This window comes from Pteropus vampyrus, unplaced genomic scaffold (genome assembly GCF_000151845.1).
Source record: "Pteropus vampyrus isolate Shadow unplaced genomic scaffold, Pvam_2.0 Scaffold45, whole genome shotgun sequence".
In the NCBI taxonomy this organism is placed as follows: Eukaryota; Metazoa; Chordata; class Mammalia; order Chiroptera; family Pteropodidae; genus Pteropus; species Pteropus vampyrus.
The window spans coordinates 3594760-3610842 of record NW_011888826.1 but is presented as its reverse complement, the minus strand read 5'-3'; the positions used below and the strand labels follow the sequence as shown (position 1 = coordinate 3610842).

Below are 16083 nucleotides of genomic sequence, written 5' to 3'. Positions count from 1 at the left end.
GGGGGGGGGCGGAGTGCTAGGAAGGTCTCAGAATTTGCCACGATGGCCTTTGCTCCTCCACTTGTCCTGAACTGGCTGTCTCATCCAGAAGTGGGAACTGGAGAGCAGTAACTCTCTATGGCACAAATGTATTGCAGTAGATCGGTGGTTGACAAATTCTCCTTGTGGCTTAGAGAGACCGTCCACGTATTGAGACCAGTACCTTAGGTTTGCTTGCCACTGTCAGAGGTGAGGTTCTAATAGGTAATGTATTTGGCACAGCATAGCTTCAGACAGCCAGGACAATAAACAGCATGTTTCCTAAAAGGGGAAAATTCGTTTCTTTCTTTCATTTGAGATTACGTTGATTCGATCTCAAATTAATATCTCAACCATTTTATGCCAGCCCTCTTATCAAAGCGCTGATCTGGACTGTAAGTAAGTACATTGTGCGATATCCCAGAGGAGAGTGAGAAAACGAGGCAGTCCTCCAGGTGCTTGGCATCATGTCAGCAAACAAACTGATTTTTTCACTGAGGATCTCAGAATTCCCTGTGGGAAGTGATATTTCCTTAAAGGTGTTCAGCATTCTATAGATTCAAAATTGAAAGAGTTTTTGAATTGCAAAACTTCATGCACAACCTTCGTTTACTTTATTTATGACAAAAGCACCTACTCCCTACTTGTTGCACATGGCTTCGAAGTTCATTGAACTTACTATCTTGCCTTACCTACTGTCCTTTGCTGCCTGAACCCTGGAAAGCTTTGACACTAATTTTACTGGTTCATTTTCATTAACTCAATAAATATGATTTCCAAGTTTTTTAAATGCCTACTACTACTCTCATACAGACACTCATGCGACCTCTTTTAATTCTGCATTCTAAAACCCAGGAGACATTCATTAGAAAAGCAAAGTCAGACAATACAGCAAGAACCAAAGTCACCCATTTGGGCGATGGTCACAACTATTGCCAGGAAGAAACAAGTTTTGTCCCCCCAACCCTTGTCATACACAATATACCCACAATCCCTCCCTTCTCCTACTGGCATTACATTAGTCCTGATGCCCAGACCCTCTTCTCTTGCCTTAAGGATCTTTTTGTTCACGGAGCTATAACTTATTAATATGCTATCTAGTTCATTTATTGTGTTTATTACAAATTGTCTCTCTCTACAATCATATAAGTCCCATGAGGTCAGGGATCTTTTCCTATTTTGTTCAGTAATAAATCTCAAGGTCCAAAGACAGTGTAGCAAATAGTAGTAGGTACTCAATAAATATTTGCTATGCAAATGAATGAATGCTGAAAGATCGGTACTTCTCTAATTCTCAGGTCATAAAGCATATTCTACTGACTGTTAAATCTTTTCCTTACTTACTTTGTCATCTCTAGGTGCAACGTTGGCAAAATTTTAAACTTCTTCATGTCTTTTTTCTACTCTCTTTAATGTCCTCCCACATTCCCTACTGCCCAGAGCTTTTATTTAATTTAAACACACCCATTTCTTTTGTCCACTCTGATCCATATTCTTCGAAGTGGCTCATGTTTCAATATTAAATGCACTGTCTCTCTTGGTTATTTATCCCTTCTAAATAAATCCATCCCACCATTTGTTTTATTGTTTAGAGAAGTATTTGGAACCTCAGAGCCATAGACATTTCAGGAAAAAGGTCTCTATTCAAACTAACATATTGCTCTGGCTATCTTTGTAGATATGCTACAGTCTTCTTGAAGATTATTGAGTTGCCAAACTATACATCCTATGCAGCTGACCCTCTCCCTTAGAGATACCCAGATAGTAAAATCACTATAAGTAGAATTACAATTACTCAGCACTAAAGAATTCTTACTCGACTAGGATGCTATTTTCAAAGTATGAGGAGTTAAAACATGGAAGTAGGTGGTAGTGCTCTATTATTTCAACAAATAAAAAAACAAAGTTATAAAACCCTTGATTTTCAAAACCACTTGAATGGATATTTCATGAGTATCTTTCTACTTTTCCTTATCCTTAAAAGTTAGGAAACGGTAACAAAAACAGCTAATATTTTTTGGTGCTTCCTATGGTCCATTTACTGTGCTAAGCTTTTTACAGACATCGTCTGAATCAAAGCCCACAACCACCATCTGAGGCTGGCATTTACAGTTGCAGAACTTGAGACATTCACGTCTAAGTAGTTCATCCAAAGCCCACAGTTAAAAACAAGTGGTGATATAAATATCACTATACAAAGCAGAGCCTAAACCTCCAACCACCAAGTGGCACACCTCCCATACTATACCTTATTTCCTCAGCTCTTCATATCTTCTCAGCCATGCCCCCATATCAAAGTTATAAATAAGTAAAGGAACTTTTTAAAGGAGATATGAGTAACCAACACAAACAGTACTCTAAGCCCTCTTGTGCTAGGTGTGTGTGTGGAGGGGGGATGTCCTAAGGCGGTGACAGGCTGGAGCTGTGCACCCTGAGGTTAAGGACTACAGAAGAGCTAATCAGTCTGGGCTGGGAGGTGGTCGTTGTTGTTATTTGGTATGGTTTTCCCAAGAGGTAGAAAAATGTAGTCTATTGGCGTTGTGAAAGACGTTCTTTAAAAGTGGGAATTATATACAGAATCTCTCAAGGGTTTGGAATGCTGTTCTACAAGGTGACATATACATTTCGAGTGAAAGAAACAGGGAGACAAGATGACATGACACTTTAGTTGCCAAGTATATGAACTATAAATTGAAAACACCCCCAATGCCATCCACAACACCCCAAGTCTTTAAGGAGCTTATGTATGTGCCAGGAAACTCTTCGGTACAACAAAATGACAAAACCAACCTTTTTATCCATGAAAAAAAAAACCCACTCTGCAGATAATCCAGATCTTTTGCTTTATTCCTACTTGTTATTTTTAACGACAGAGAACATTGTCATCTCCCACTAATGTCATGTCTCACTATTACTTCAAGAGCAGAACACAGAAACAGGGTTAACAGGGTGCACAGAATCAAACGTTTTGAAAGTCGTCTTAGAGTCAGTGAAAAGGTTTGGTAGAGAATCAGTTATACAGTCAGTGGGGCTGGTTATTTGTAAATTTCCTCCTAAAGTATAAATTCTCACATTCACTTTTACATTCCCTACAGAAGTCTCTTAATAAATACTAAGTACTAAGTGGTGGACTGAATTTGAATGATAGCCACAGTTAGGAGCTGCAAAGGAAATGAAAGACACAGAGGAGGCAGCGTGGCCACCAGGGGAATCGACGTGGGTCAATGTGACGGCCGCAGCCAGTTACTGGTTCCTTAACTCCATGAGTCTCAGTCTTACATCTGCTGGTCCAGAAGGGTATCAACTTCACAGGGTTGAAGTGAGTTTTAAATATGATCATGTTTTGGCAATACCTTGTAAATGGCAAGGTGCTGTGCAAATGTAGAAGTATCGTAACGGTCTCTGCTTTTGCCAGTTAGTGTGGGACTTGACGGATACAACCTATGTATACGATGCAGGGACGAAACGATAGGCACCCACAAATACTCATGGACAGAGTCAACTAGAGCTGTACTTAGCGGTAAGGCACAGAGAAGGCGAGAAGAGAGGAAGCCATGTGAGAGGTCGAGGATTTACTCGGGGCTGGGACTAGTGTCTGGTGGAACTGACACACACAGATTTCAGCAGGGATGAGATGAGGCTAGAGCTAGCTCCTGAAGGGGACGAAGGACAGCCTGGAAAGAGCAGAGAAAGGGGAGGACTCCTGTTCATGAGTAGAGGGACGATCTAGCCAACAGTCATGGGTAATATGAAGTTTCTTCTGAGTGACTTGGAAATATTTCCTGTTCTTTTTATCATCTGCCCTTCAAAAATGATATTTTTTGGTACCTGTTCTTACTAAGTGGAGACTTCGGGTATATCTGAAAGAACTAGAATGGTGGTGGGGTATGACTGAGAAGAAAAATATAAAGAGAGAACATTCTGAACTAAACGTGAAGGAGTGAAATAAAGTAACAGTCAATTTGGCTTTTTGCAACCTCTTCTAGCAGAGGTGTAGCTTTGGGGGTTTTTTTAGGGAAGAGTTTGAGGAAGGGGGTCAAGTGAGACAGGTATATTAGTCGATAGTATAACTTTACCAGAGTAAACCAAGAATCAGTTGAGGCTTTCACTTACTACGAATAAGTCCATTATCTATCTTTACAGATGCATTTCAAATATCCACTTGCCCAACACAAGTGAAACCTTCTTTGGGTTTCATAACCACCTACGGAATAGATAGGGTGTTTTTAAAATTACAGAGTTCAGAATAGGAAAGGCTCTAAAATATTAAGCAATTTACTCAAGATCATACAGGCAATAAGCAGCAGAGCCAGAACTCAACCCCAGATATTTCAATTCCAAATGCAATGCTATTTCCACAACCTGTCATATTTTACTTCTGTGTATCAGGCAGGATTTTGGGGTGTAGGTTCTGGGGTTGGAACCTTTATTTTTATTGTGAATGATCTTTTGTTCTTCAGTGCTCACTGCAATCCACAGCCAACACCCAGCACTTTGAATCACTCTCTTCTTTTCTCTCCGTGTCTCATCATCATTCGCTATCAGTTCCTCTCTCTTCTCCCTGCCTGAACTTCCTTGCAACTTGCCCCTTGTCCCTCATCCTGCCCAGACCGAAGTACGATGCTCTGAAATGACCCTTATTCTCTTGGAGTTTCTTTGGGAGAACTACTAGGACAGTGGAGGGACCTGAGTTGGTCCCAAGCCTATTTAATTGTGGTAGGCAGTGATAAAAAATAAGAAGAAGAAGAAGAAAAAGAAGAAGAAAAAGAAAAAGAAAAAGAAAAAGAAAAAGAAAGAAAGAAAAGAAAAAGAAAAAAGAAAAACTGTGCCCATAAACCTAGGTCACTTTTGTAGACTGGTGAAAGCTTTCGTAGGCAAACAGATTTTTAAATGTAATTTAGGAGTTTTCCTAGAAGAAAGCAGGTGTCCCGAAACACACTTTGCATTCCATTGTGCAATGGCTCCATCCAGTTGTCGGAGAGCCCAGCGGCCCTGGGAGAAAGCCAAAGGGCGTCCATAGCCGGGAAGCTGCAGGCAGCCTGGCTTCAGAGCTCACACCGGCCTTTCCACCGTCCCAAGGCTGGCAGGCGCAGTCCCACACAACTAATGACAAGAGAAACCACTCACGATATTGAAACCTGTCTATAAAAATTGTTCCTGTGTAGAACCGAAGAGCGAAACAAAGCATCTTTTTTAGTCTCCTTCCAGAATAAAGCATGTGACACTTGTGACATTTTTATTCTTCTGAAAAATAAAAAGAAAGTGACAATAAAAGAATGTTTAAGTGACTTTATTTGCCTAATTTTACCACATCCGATTACATACCCAGCTATATGGCACAGTAGAGCCAGAGGGAAAGGCCTCAGACAGGTCATATGTGAGCTGAGCCTCAAAAGATATGTGAGATTTTAACTGCAGCCCTTAGGTGAGAGCCATTAAGTTAAGAAAATAGGATGTGCTCAGGAAATGTGAGTGTGGCACGAAGATACTGTGCATAGAAAGCGTATAGTCAGATATTTTCACATCTGTCTCCCTCATTGAAATCTAAGATCCTTGAGGACAGAGCCTGGGTCTTGTGTATTTAAAAACAATCCCTCCCCAGCTTCCTCAAGTCTGCACCATTTGTAAATGTCCCCAGATCTCTTGTAAACCAAGAGAAGGAATATGTATGTTATCCTGAGGTAACGGGAAGGTCTTAGAAATTTAAGCAGGGACATTACTATATTTGCATTTTAGGATTTGCCTGGCTGCAATAGAGGATTTGGAGTAGGGCAAGAATTTATGGGAGAAAACACCATAATCAGGTGCAGTCATCTGGGATCATTGTAATAACCTGTCTCAATGCCTCCAGAATTATTCTTCTAAACACAAATTGGATTTTACTCTCTCCATTTCAAAAAACCCTTCCAAGCTTTTATGTTTAGAATAAAGTTTTCAGGTCCTTCATAATGTGAACCTATTCTTCCCATCTGGATTTTCTTTCTCCTGGGACCTCCCCTCACATGCTCTGGTTTGTCAGCAAGGACTAGTCCTCACACCACGTGCATGTGCCCCTTTGTGTTCATTAAGGCTACTTATCCTCTGAGAAACTTACTCTTGGTCTTACTGAGGCACTCATTTCGTTCTCCCATGCAGCGTAGGGCCAGATGGTGATTCATTCATCCATGCTCTGCCACACAAGCTAGCCTAACACTTGCATTATAGGTACTTGGCAAATATTTGTTGAGCAGATTTGAACTGTAATAGCAGTACGTGTACTTGGATTCATTTAATATTTATTGAGCACCAGAAACCATAAACAAAAAGATCGATCCATTTAATTACATTAAAATGTAAAACACACAGAAATTAGAAAAAAAAGATAAAAGACAAATTGGGAAAAATATGCAGAATACATCTGACAAAGAGGTAATTTCTTTAATATATTAAGAGTTCCCAAATCTGAAAAAAAAAATGGGCAAAGGAAATAAAAACAGCCATTCCTTTTCTCACTCATCAACTGTAAGGCTGAGTTTTAAAGTACCCAGTGGGATGGAGGGTGTGAGGGAAGATACTCACAGGCTTTGTTGATGAGAGTATAATAAACTGGTACGCTCCTCATGGGAGTGTGATTTTTCCACACCTACAAAATTTAAAATGCAGAGACCTACAACCTAGGAGCTCCCTTCTCAGAAATTTATCATATGAAAACAAGAGCAAACAGCCATACAAAGATGCCTGTTGCAATTTTGTTTCTAATGGCAAATCCATCAGGGTAGACTGGTTCAGCTATGGTATGTCAAAGCAATGGAAAACTGCAGCCATTGAAAAACATGGAATGAATCTAGAATCTCCAATGGAGAATTATTCCAAACTATATCACTATGTGGAAAAAGCAAGGTAACTCCAGCTCATGTACTATGATGGTCCTTTGTGCTAAACCAACAAATAAATATACAGATGTTTGTATATACATGGAAAACCCTGAAAATGCGACATCATCCACTTCTGGGCAGATTTATTTACATTGTATACTCTTTTGCATTGTTTGAACCTGCATATTTCTTAATCTGTTCAATTTTAGAAGTCAGCCCTCCCCAAATACACATTTGTTGATTATTTATTACACAGAAGCATACCAGGCATTATAAATAGAAACATAAATGATATTGCTTATATCCTCCAGCTTCCAAATGGATACAGCGAATTTGAAAAGGATTGCTTTTACTTACTGCACGGTGCACCACCCTGCCCCATCCTGTGGGGAATCTAGAGATGCTTCCTACAAGAGTCAGATGCACAACAACACAGTAAAATGCCTTCCACCTGTTTTGTTAGTTGATAGTTGGTATCAAAGACTTGCCTAACTCCTAAATTTCTCATGGCACTCACTAACATCCTGACACCATTAATTTATCAGGTTAATTAGCTTCACCTCTCTCAAAGTACAATCTTGAAGTGAGAAATACAATGATGGCAAATTTAACAGTAGTGATAAGAAAACCCCCTGGAACCCTAACCCTCCAAAGTGATGAAATTTTATCTTGAACAACCTGAAGTCATCAAGGTATGTGTAAAGATGCAAACAATGAATTAGGTAGGTAATTACTGAAGACTAATTTAGAATTTAACAACTTTGTCCGGGTGAAGCCATATTATAATCATATATGTTAAAGGTTTGCTAATCAAAAATATCCATTAGTTTGTCATTAAAAGCACTTCATAGAAAATACGTTCATCGAAACCAGTCATCAAAGAGCAATCAAGGCCGTGTGCTGCTGGCATAAAAATAGACATATAGATCAGTGGATTAGAACTGAAAATCCAAAAATAAACTCCACAAATACAATCGAGTCTCAACAAGAGTGACAAGACAATGGAGGAAAGCAGTCTTTTCAACAGAAGGTGCTGGGACAAGTGGATAGTCACACGCAAAAAAATGAAGTTGGACTCCTAACTTCATACCATCTACAAAAATTAATTCAAAATGGATCAAAGACCTAAATGTAAAGAGCTAAAACCACAAAACTCTTTAGAAAAACATAGGTGTAAATCTTTGTAACCTTGAATTAGGCAAGACAATTAGGTGTCATCATACTTTCCTAGATATGACACCAAAAGCAACAACAAAAAATAGATGTCATCAAAATTAAAAACTTTTGTGTTTCAAAAGACATCATGAAGATACAACCTACTGTAGCGGAGAAAAAAATTATAAACCATATATCTGATGAGACATGTATTTAGTATTCATAAACAACTCTTCTTACAACTCAGTAATGAAGATACATGACCCAATTTAAAAATAGGCAAAGGATCCAAATGAACATTCCACCAAAGAATATGTACAAGGGGCTAATATACACATAAAAAGATGTTGAACATCATTAGCCACCAGGGAAATGCAAATCAAAACCACCAGTTCACACCCACTAAGATGGCTGTCATTAAAGACAGATAAGTGTTAACGAGGACATGAAGAGACTGGAACTCTCATACAGTGTAAAATGGTGCTGCCACGTTGGAAAACACTGTCAGTTCCTCAAAAAGTTAAATATTGTTACCATATGACCTAGCAATTCAACTCCTAGGCATATAACCAAAAAGAAATGAATGCCCACACAAAAACTTGTACACAAATGTTCGAGAAACAGCATGACTCATATTAGCCAAACAGTGGAAACAACTCAAATACCTATCGACTGATGAATCGATAAAGTGTGGTGTATCATACTATGAAGTGTAATAAAAAGGAATAAGTACCGATGCATGCAACATGACCCTGGAAGACAGGTGGCTAAGCGAAAGAAGTCATTCACCAAAGACCACATATTGCATGATTCCGTTTATATAAATGTCCAGAACAGGCAATTCTAGAGACAAAGTAGATGAGCAGCTACCTAGGTGTTGGGAAGGTGGGGAGGGTGGTGGTAGGAGGAAATAGAGAATGTGTGCTCATGAGTGCAGGGTTTCTTTTTAGGGTGATGTGTTCTAAATGATGAATGTGTTTGAAACTCAATTGTGGTGATGACTGCACACTTGTCAAAATACTAAAGACCATTGGATTGTACACTTTAAATAGGTGACTTATAAATGAATTGTATCACAACAAAGTTGCTATTTAAAAAAAAAAAAAGAGCTATGCCAGGACAAATAGCTACAGGTTGAATGTTGATAGACATTTAAAGAGGTGACATTAAAATTCCAAACTCTTAAATAAAATAAGCATGCTTAACAGTACTGAAATACTTCTCACATGAGTATATTAATTTCTTGTCAGCTCCTATTTTAATTCATTTTTAGAGCAATCCATAAAAAGAATTTCTGAAACAATCCAGAAATTCAAATAGAATTTTATTCAAAATAAAATCACATTTAACTCAAATAGAATCATATTTAGCAATTATGATCCTATGGCTTAAAAACGTGAGCTGAGTTTTGGACTAAGACCAATGAGATGGACAGTTTGTGTCAGCAGCCATTAAAATTATACTCTAGATCCTGGACCAGATGAAGAAAAAGGACACAAACTATGTTTTTGTTGATTTTCTACTACACACTGACTTTTATTAAATGTCTTTTATAATACTTCTGTAATTGAAGCAAATGACTTTAAAAGGCAGTTGGCATGAGAACTGCTACACAATCCACCCCGGTCATGATACTAAATATTCTTGTTTTTACATCATAATGAAGTTGAGCTACAGTTTCATCCCAGCGTTCACCTGATGAACTCCACGCCCTTTCCTGCCTATTCATCCTACAAATAGAAATCCTTCTAAGAGAATCAATGTTTTTCTCCATTACCATGGTTCAAAAATACTATGCCTTCACAGTTATCCAATATTTATAGATTTATCACAGAATCCTTTAACCATGCCTTGCCATGAAGAACAAAAATAAGGAACACCAGTTCTTTTGCACGCCATTTAAGCCCAGATTCCTGCATCCCTGCTTCCCACCTAGTGAACGTAATAACCTAAACAAAATGAGTGAAGTAAGGATGGAGAGCTCAGTAATGAGCCTCGGATCTGCCACAAAGGAGACATCTGCCTTCGGCATACCTTCCCATCTTCTCTTCCGGCACGCCTCCACCACAGGCAGGGCAGAATGCAGACAAATCCCCGAATTTGGCTCAAGTTTTCCTTCCATTTTGTTGTTGCTCATATCAAACACCGCCTTTCTTTCGCCTCCATTCAGCTTTTACTTGTTCGCTCCTACTTTTCTTTCAAGACCCAGAGAAAAAGTCAACTCCTTATACATACTTTCCTAACACTCCCTTAATTCCTAGAAGTAAATTCTGGGAATTAAGTGATACGGCACAATCGGCAGTGGCATACCGCCAACATGGTACCAAGAACAAACACACAGGACACAGGGGTAACTTAATTTTATCTGCCTTTGTAGAATTCAAGTTCTATCTGGGTAAGGCCTATAAGGTCTTAAAAGATTACGGTAATCATTTATTTAAAATATTCATCTGCTTTTAAGTCAAATAAACAATTTTCATGCGAACGTTCAATATGGCATCTTTCCCATTGCTCCCAAGATTTCGTCTCGTTCTGCCGCTGTAGGCATAGGTGGCTCCACTCCATTCTGTCTTCTCTTGACCATGACAGAATTCTGTGTGTAGGTATTTAAAAAAAAAGAAATCAAAATCAGTTACGCATTAAATCCTAATCATTTGCCAGTAATTTGTTATTGCTTCCTCAAAAAATTCTAAAAACCAAGTTTAAAAAAACCCAAACAACTAATTCTAGGACTCCAGATAAAAGTTTTTTCAAACAATTAACAATTGAATATAAGTGATTATTCCAATAAGAATACATTAATAGTAATTGAGATGGTGATATGCTATGTAACTATAAGAGCACAATTGTACAGTCCATCAATGAAACCAATAGTTAATTCAGCAGAGACAAAGAAAATAGGTGGATCCAGTGTTCAGGGAAACAGAAATTACATACGAATGTCTCAAGAAAAATGGAACCATTTAAACCACCCTGGGTGTCAGTGGAAGAGGAAGAGGCAGAAACGGAAGCCTAATAAGTGTTATGACAAGTTATCTATTCTGTTCATTCCCCAAGAGAACTAAAATTATAACAAGGTTATTTTTTAGGGCTGCAAATATTTATTCACCTAGGATGACCCATCTTCATTAGAACTGCATCCTTATACCTTGGCGTAAAATGAGGCAGCTAAGAGCTCTCGAGGATCCTTTAGAACTAAAATAACACTGAGGGTAAAGTGGAAAAGTTATGTTTCCCTACAGCCATCTTATTTAGTGGGTACTAACTGCAGGTTTCAGTTTCAGGCCTAGGAGATGAGTTAGACTAACTCGTCTCACCAAGCTAGACTTACCCAGAATTTCCGGCAGTTTTTGTACTTCAAGAAGTAAGTGGAACACCTTTCCTTGTCGTAGTTATTTTCATCCATACATCTGGTAGAAGCATCAGATTCCTTAAATATGTAAGATAGGCATCATTTAAGAGGTGGAATGGGATCTAAAAAACAAACAAACAACAACGCAAAAAAAACAAACTTCTGAAGCTGCTTTCCCCAAAGAAGCTAATATGAAATACTTCCTTTTTGTTCCTTTTAACGAACAAAACTGAATTACCTTTTTAACTATTCCAGCATTCATTCTACTCGGGGCCGACATCTTCCTTTTCATAGTCTGAGTCAGTTTTCTGACTATCTAATCACATGAATTTGAGCTGAAGCCCAGTAACCATTTATCAAAGAAGGCGAGGCAAGGTGTAATGTGCTCAAAATCACTGCCACACAGCTAGACTTAAAACCATCTACCGACTCGGAGTGTAGCTCTCCCGCTTTTCCAAGTTCTCACTCTGACTTGACTGTTTTTGATGTTAATGCTGGTTTCTAGATCCAACACCATTCATCTCCATGTCTTTTTGGCTATCACTCACTTCATTATGCAAGTAAATATACTACTGTATAAGCAATTTTAATAGACATCATTAATATCACTTCAAAACCAAGTGAGCAACACAGAGCTATGAGTTCGAAGGAGGGTAGCTGCCATTTGAGAATTAAATTTAAGCTGTGTGAAATGGAAATAGATGGGATAACAGACTTCGCAGTGAAAGGTATGATTCTGAGAGGTTATCTAAAGAAAAGCTTTAACTAAAGGAGTACGTTATTTGCTTCATAGATCTAAGAAACATTCTATTAAATAAAGCAGTTGAAAACCTATCTAATATACAGAACAAATCTTAATTTCTATGCCAAAGAGTTAATGAATGTGTATATTTGGAAAATGCATATAGGATCACGGAATATCATTTTCATAGCACCAGTCTGATGACAAAGCCACAACTATTGTCATATCAAATAAATGCCAATAAAAGCTTATTATTACAGCAAAACATTTTGCTTATCTGATACCTTTGTGAAAACCCTTAGGCTTTAAATAGACTGATTCTATCATAGTCCCTTACTCTTGGCCGGGTTGTCTCGAGGACATGAAATTATTGCTATTAAAACATAAATTTCACTGACAGTTTAAAAATATCATACTTTTCAACTTTTCATGTTTGGACTAAAAATTTTCCTCAGTTTTACATATGCCTGTCTAATATTACAGTGACAACTAAATGCTTGTATATTATACAAATAAGTTAACTTAAAAGAGGTAAAATCTTCGTTAGCTAAAATATAAATATCTAACAATGCTCTAGTGAAATAAGGATATGCTGGCTAGAAATATTTTTTGCACAGAAATAACTCTAAAAAGAACTACAGAAAACAAAAACAGCCTGGTAGATACAGAGAACAAACTGATGGTTGCTAGAAGCGGGGAGGTGAGGTTATGGGTGAAAAAGGTGAAACAGAATACGAGATACAAACTTCCAGTTATAAAATAAGTCATGAGGATGTAATGTGCAGCACAGGGAAATGTAATCAATAATACCATAAAAACATTGTACGGTGACAGACGGTTATCAGACTTATTGCGACGATCACATCATAAGGTATATAAATGTCACCTCTCTATGTTGTACACCTGAACTAATATATGTTGACTATGCTTTAATTAAAAAAAGCTAAATTAACTAAATAATAAATAAATAATAGTAAAAAAAAAGATCTACATGAATATATACTGGATTTCTGGGTAGGAGGAAATGTAAGACTTCTATATTTTAAAAAGTCCCATTAAAATTAAAAAGCAAATAAACTGAGAAAGACATAAAAAAAAAAAAAAGAACTGCAGAAAATATATGCTCACAAAACCAGAAGAAGCCTGTATTTCTAACTTAACACTCATAAAAATTAAAAGCAAACCACCTTACCAACAAGCAAGGATTAACGTCAGGATCTCTTAGCCTCCGCGCTACCATGGGCATCCTAAGAGTCTTCTCACTGCAGATAGATATTGGGGAAAAGAGTCACACAGTGCATGACAAAAAAGGAATCAATAAATCTCGGTAGCCCCGTAAGTACTTGAAAATTAATTCTGGCATAATGATTAGGTAGTGAGAAACTTTATATATCCTCTGTATTTTGAGAATGAGGACTTTGATGTGCTTTTCCTTTGCATTGCCATAGTGCCTCAGCACAAAGGCCATATTTTTTAATACGTCTACTGAAATTTGATAATAATGTCCAGAAAGAAAAATAGTTCAGCTATAATTCAGTTTCAGTTTATTCTTATTTCTAAAGGTTAAGAAATTAAATATACTAGCAAAACTTAAGAATACAGCATGCACTATAACGATTACTTCCTTATTAAACATTGATTAACATACAAAATAAGTGTGGAATAATTTAGTACAACCTAACTTTAGCAAAAACATTTGTTAACTAAAGAACCTGAAAGTCTACTCTGTGGCCAGCACTGGGGTGGCCAATATACCAAAACAAATTTACTGCTTAGCTGACATTTCGAAGTTAAAAAAAAAAAAGTTGAAACCTTACTTCCAGTAGCATCTTCTACTTAATTGAAGGAATCCGCGAATGCTACTAACTTAAATATTTCAGTGCTTTTTTGTTTCAACATTTTGGCATACTATGGATAAGCCACCCACAAATATTTTTAAATGCTCTGCACTAAGTTCAAAGAGCTGAAATAACATATTACTGAATCCTTTACTAACTCAATCATCTTCTACCTAAAGATTGAAGGAGAAGCCAGCAAATACTGTAGTATGACCTACAAAATGCCACTCAATAAAAAACTACATCAGTATAACCAGACAGAAGTCAGAATCTTTTCCTTGCCCAAGATGGTACCATCAAAAACTAAGATATGTTGAAAGAAATAAAGCACATTCAGGAAAAATAATCAAATCCCACAAGTTCCTATAAAGTGGAGGTATTCTCAATCACAAGTCACTTATGGTTTCTTCTATTCTGAGAAAGATCAGGTTGTCCAGACTAAAAGAGACCAACTTTTGAAAAGAAGGATGGAAAAAAGTTTAGTCATTCTGGGGTCCTTTAACTTTTTGTACCCACTGAGTAATCCTTTTATTTTATGATTTTCATTGAACAATACATGAATATACCTATCTAACAGAAACATCTTCACAAAAAGGAAATTCAGGATGCTGTTCAATTATATCTAGAAGTGTCTTCCTCTGCTGAACACAATTCTTTTGCAGGCTTGACTTCTTCCTGGAATGATGACACTCACAGCTCTACTTTTTACATCTATCCTATGATGTGAGAACACAGAACTCTGCCTAGCTGTTCTTTTCCTTAGATATAATCTCAACAACAAGCAGACATAGACAGGTTGCATGCCTTACAATGAAAGCGTCCTACTCTGCATTTTATTATCATTACTCAAGAATTCTTTAAAAATAACACCTAGGTAAAATCGCATATAATCAAATTAGGTTTGCAGCATGAGTTTATTCACATTCCCTTTCTCTTCTGAGTTCTAAATGCAGGTCAATCTAAGTTTGGATTTCTGAATGTCACCTTCTTTGCATCAATTTCTCATGTATTAACTGGAATGTCAATTTACAGTGTGAGGCGGGGCTACAGGGCAAGCTCTAGTGCTCAGTTAGAGAGGCCTCATCTATTCAATTTCTGAAGGTACCAAATAAATGTTACAAAACTCTACTTGCCAGAGAGAAAGCCAAAGAATTGAAGGAGAGGTCGCACAAGCACAGAACATTTGAGGAACTCTAAAATCTTCTCCAAAGGGCAAACTGCTTTAAAAAGTATTTCTTGATTTCCCATTCAGTGGTTCAAGTCCCCACACTCCAAGTGCTTTGAAAGGGAAGGGGAAGGGATCTTGATGAACACGTCCGAGCCCACATGGTGGTTAGAGCCAGGCAGGGTCTGTGGCTCCGATAAAACGCAAAATGCAACTATTGGGAGGCTGAAACACGTCATGTAAGAACCTATAGTCTTTCACCCACTGCTAGGTGCAGAGAGACAGGGTCAGGAAGTCGGGTGGCATATCGGAGGGAGGCGGGGAAATCGAAAGGAGAAATCAGAGGTGCAAGTCTGAGACCTCGCTGTCTTCCGTGACGCTGCCTGTCCGTCCGACGGTGGACGGCGGGCACAGGTGAACGCACCTTGCTTCGACCTTCGACAGTGCCGAAAGGGGCAGGAGATGAGGAAAATGGAGGAAACTGGGGGGAGGTGCAAGCAATTATGCTTCAACAGCTGTAAGGGAGGATGAAGAGAGAGCCGGGGTGCCCAGCCAGGGGTCACTTTCCGTGCCCCGGACCGGAACGGACCCGTATCGCGGGGAAAAGAAGCGATGATAAGGGGCCCGCGCTGCGGCAAGACCCGGTGGACTCGACTTCGCGCGGGAGTGGATTTGAGCCCTAGGGAGACACAGGTGCGGCCCTCTCTTGCCCCTTCCCTGCAGCCGCCAAGGAGGGAGAGGAGCGGGACCACTCACCTCAGGCGGCCGCTCAACCAGCAACCGGCAGTCTCCAACACCAAACACGTCAAGGGCTCACGCAGCTGGACCTTAAGTAGCGCGCATCCCAACGTGCTGCCCCCGCTCCCCGGCGGCCGCCGGCCCAATCGGCGCGCACCGCTGCCTGACTGACAGCCGAGATGGGCGCAGGGAGGCGGGGGCGGGTGGGTCCCGCCCCGCCC

The 16083-nt window shown here is 38.9% G+C and overlaps 1 protein-coding gene across 2 annotated transcripts; it reads right to left on the bottom strand.

Moving 5' to 3' along the window:
• Nucleotides 1-10371: 10371 nt before the first annotated feature.
• CHCHD7 (coiled-coil-helix-coiled-coil-helix domain containing 7) lies at nucleotides 10372-16029 on the bottom strand. 2 transcript variants are annotated; one of them, XM_011359174.2, is made up of 4 exons: nucleotides 15881-16029; nucleotides 13314-13383; nucleotides 11359-11501; nucleotides 10372-10620 (listed from the first exon to the last, which is right to left on the bottom strand). In XM_011359174.2, exons 2-3 carry the CDS (start codon nucleotides 13365-13367, stop codon nucleotides 11385-11387), a joined length of 171 nt encoding a protein of 56 aa, XP_011357476.1. In that variant the 5' UTR covers nucleotides 13368-13383; nucleotides 15881-16029; the 3' UTR covers nucleotides 10372-10620; nucleotides 11359-11384. The 2 variants fall into 2 exon arrangements, with proteins under 2 accessions (XP_011357476.1, XP_011357475.1); XM_011359173.2 differs by having other exon boundaries at nucleotides 10373-10620; nucleotides 11359-11457; nucleotides 15881-16028.
• Nucleotides 16030-16083: the final 54 nt, after the last annotated feature.

Bases quoted from the DNA above. Each gene is read 5' to 3' on its own strand.
- CHCHD7 (XM_011359173.2), bottom strand. From the start codon at position 13,367: ATGCCCATGGTAGCGCGGAGGCTAAGAGATCCTGACGTTAATCCTTGC. The intron at 11,458-13,313 runs GTAAGGTGGTTT...TACATATTTAAG, and splicing joins ACGTTAATCCTTGCTTGTTG to GAATCTGATGCTTCTACCAG. The intron at 10,621-11,358 runs GTAAGTCTAGCT...ACCTACACACAG, and splicing joins AAAACTGCCGGAAATTCTGG to AATTCTGTCATGGTCAAGAG.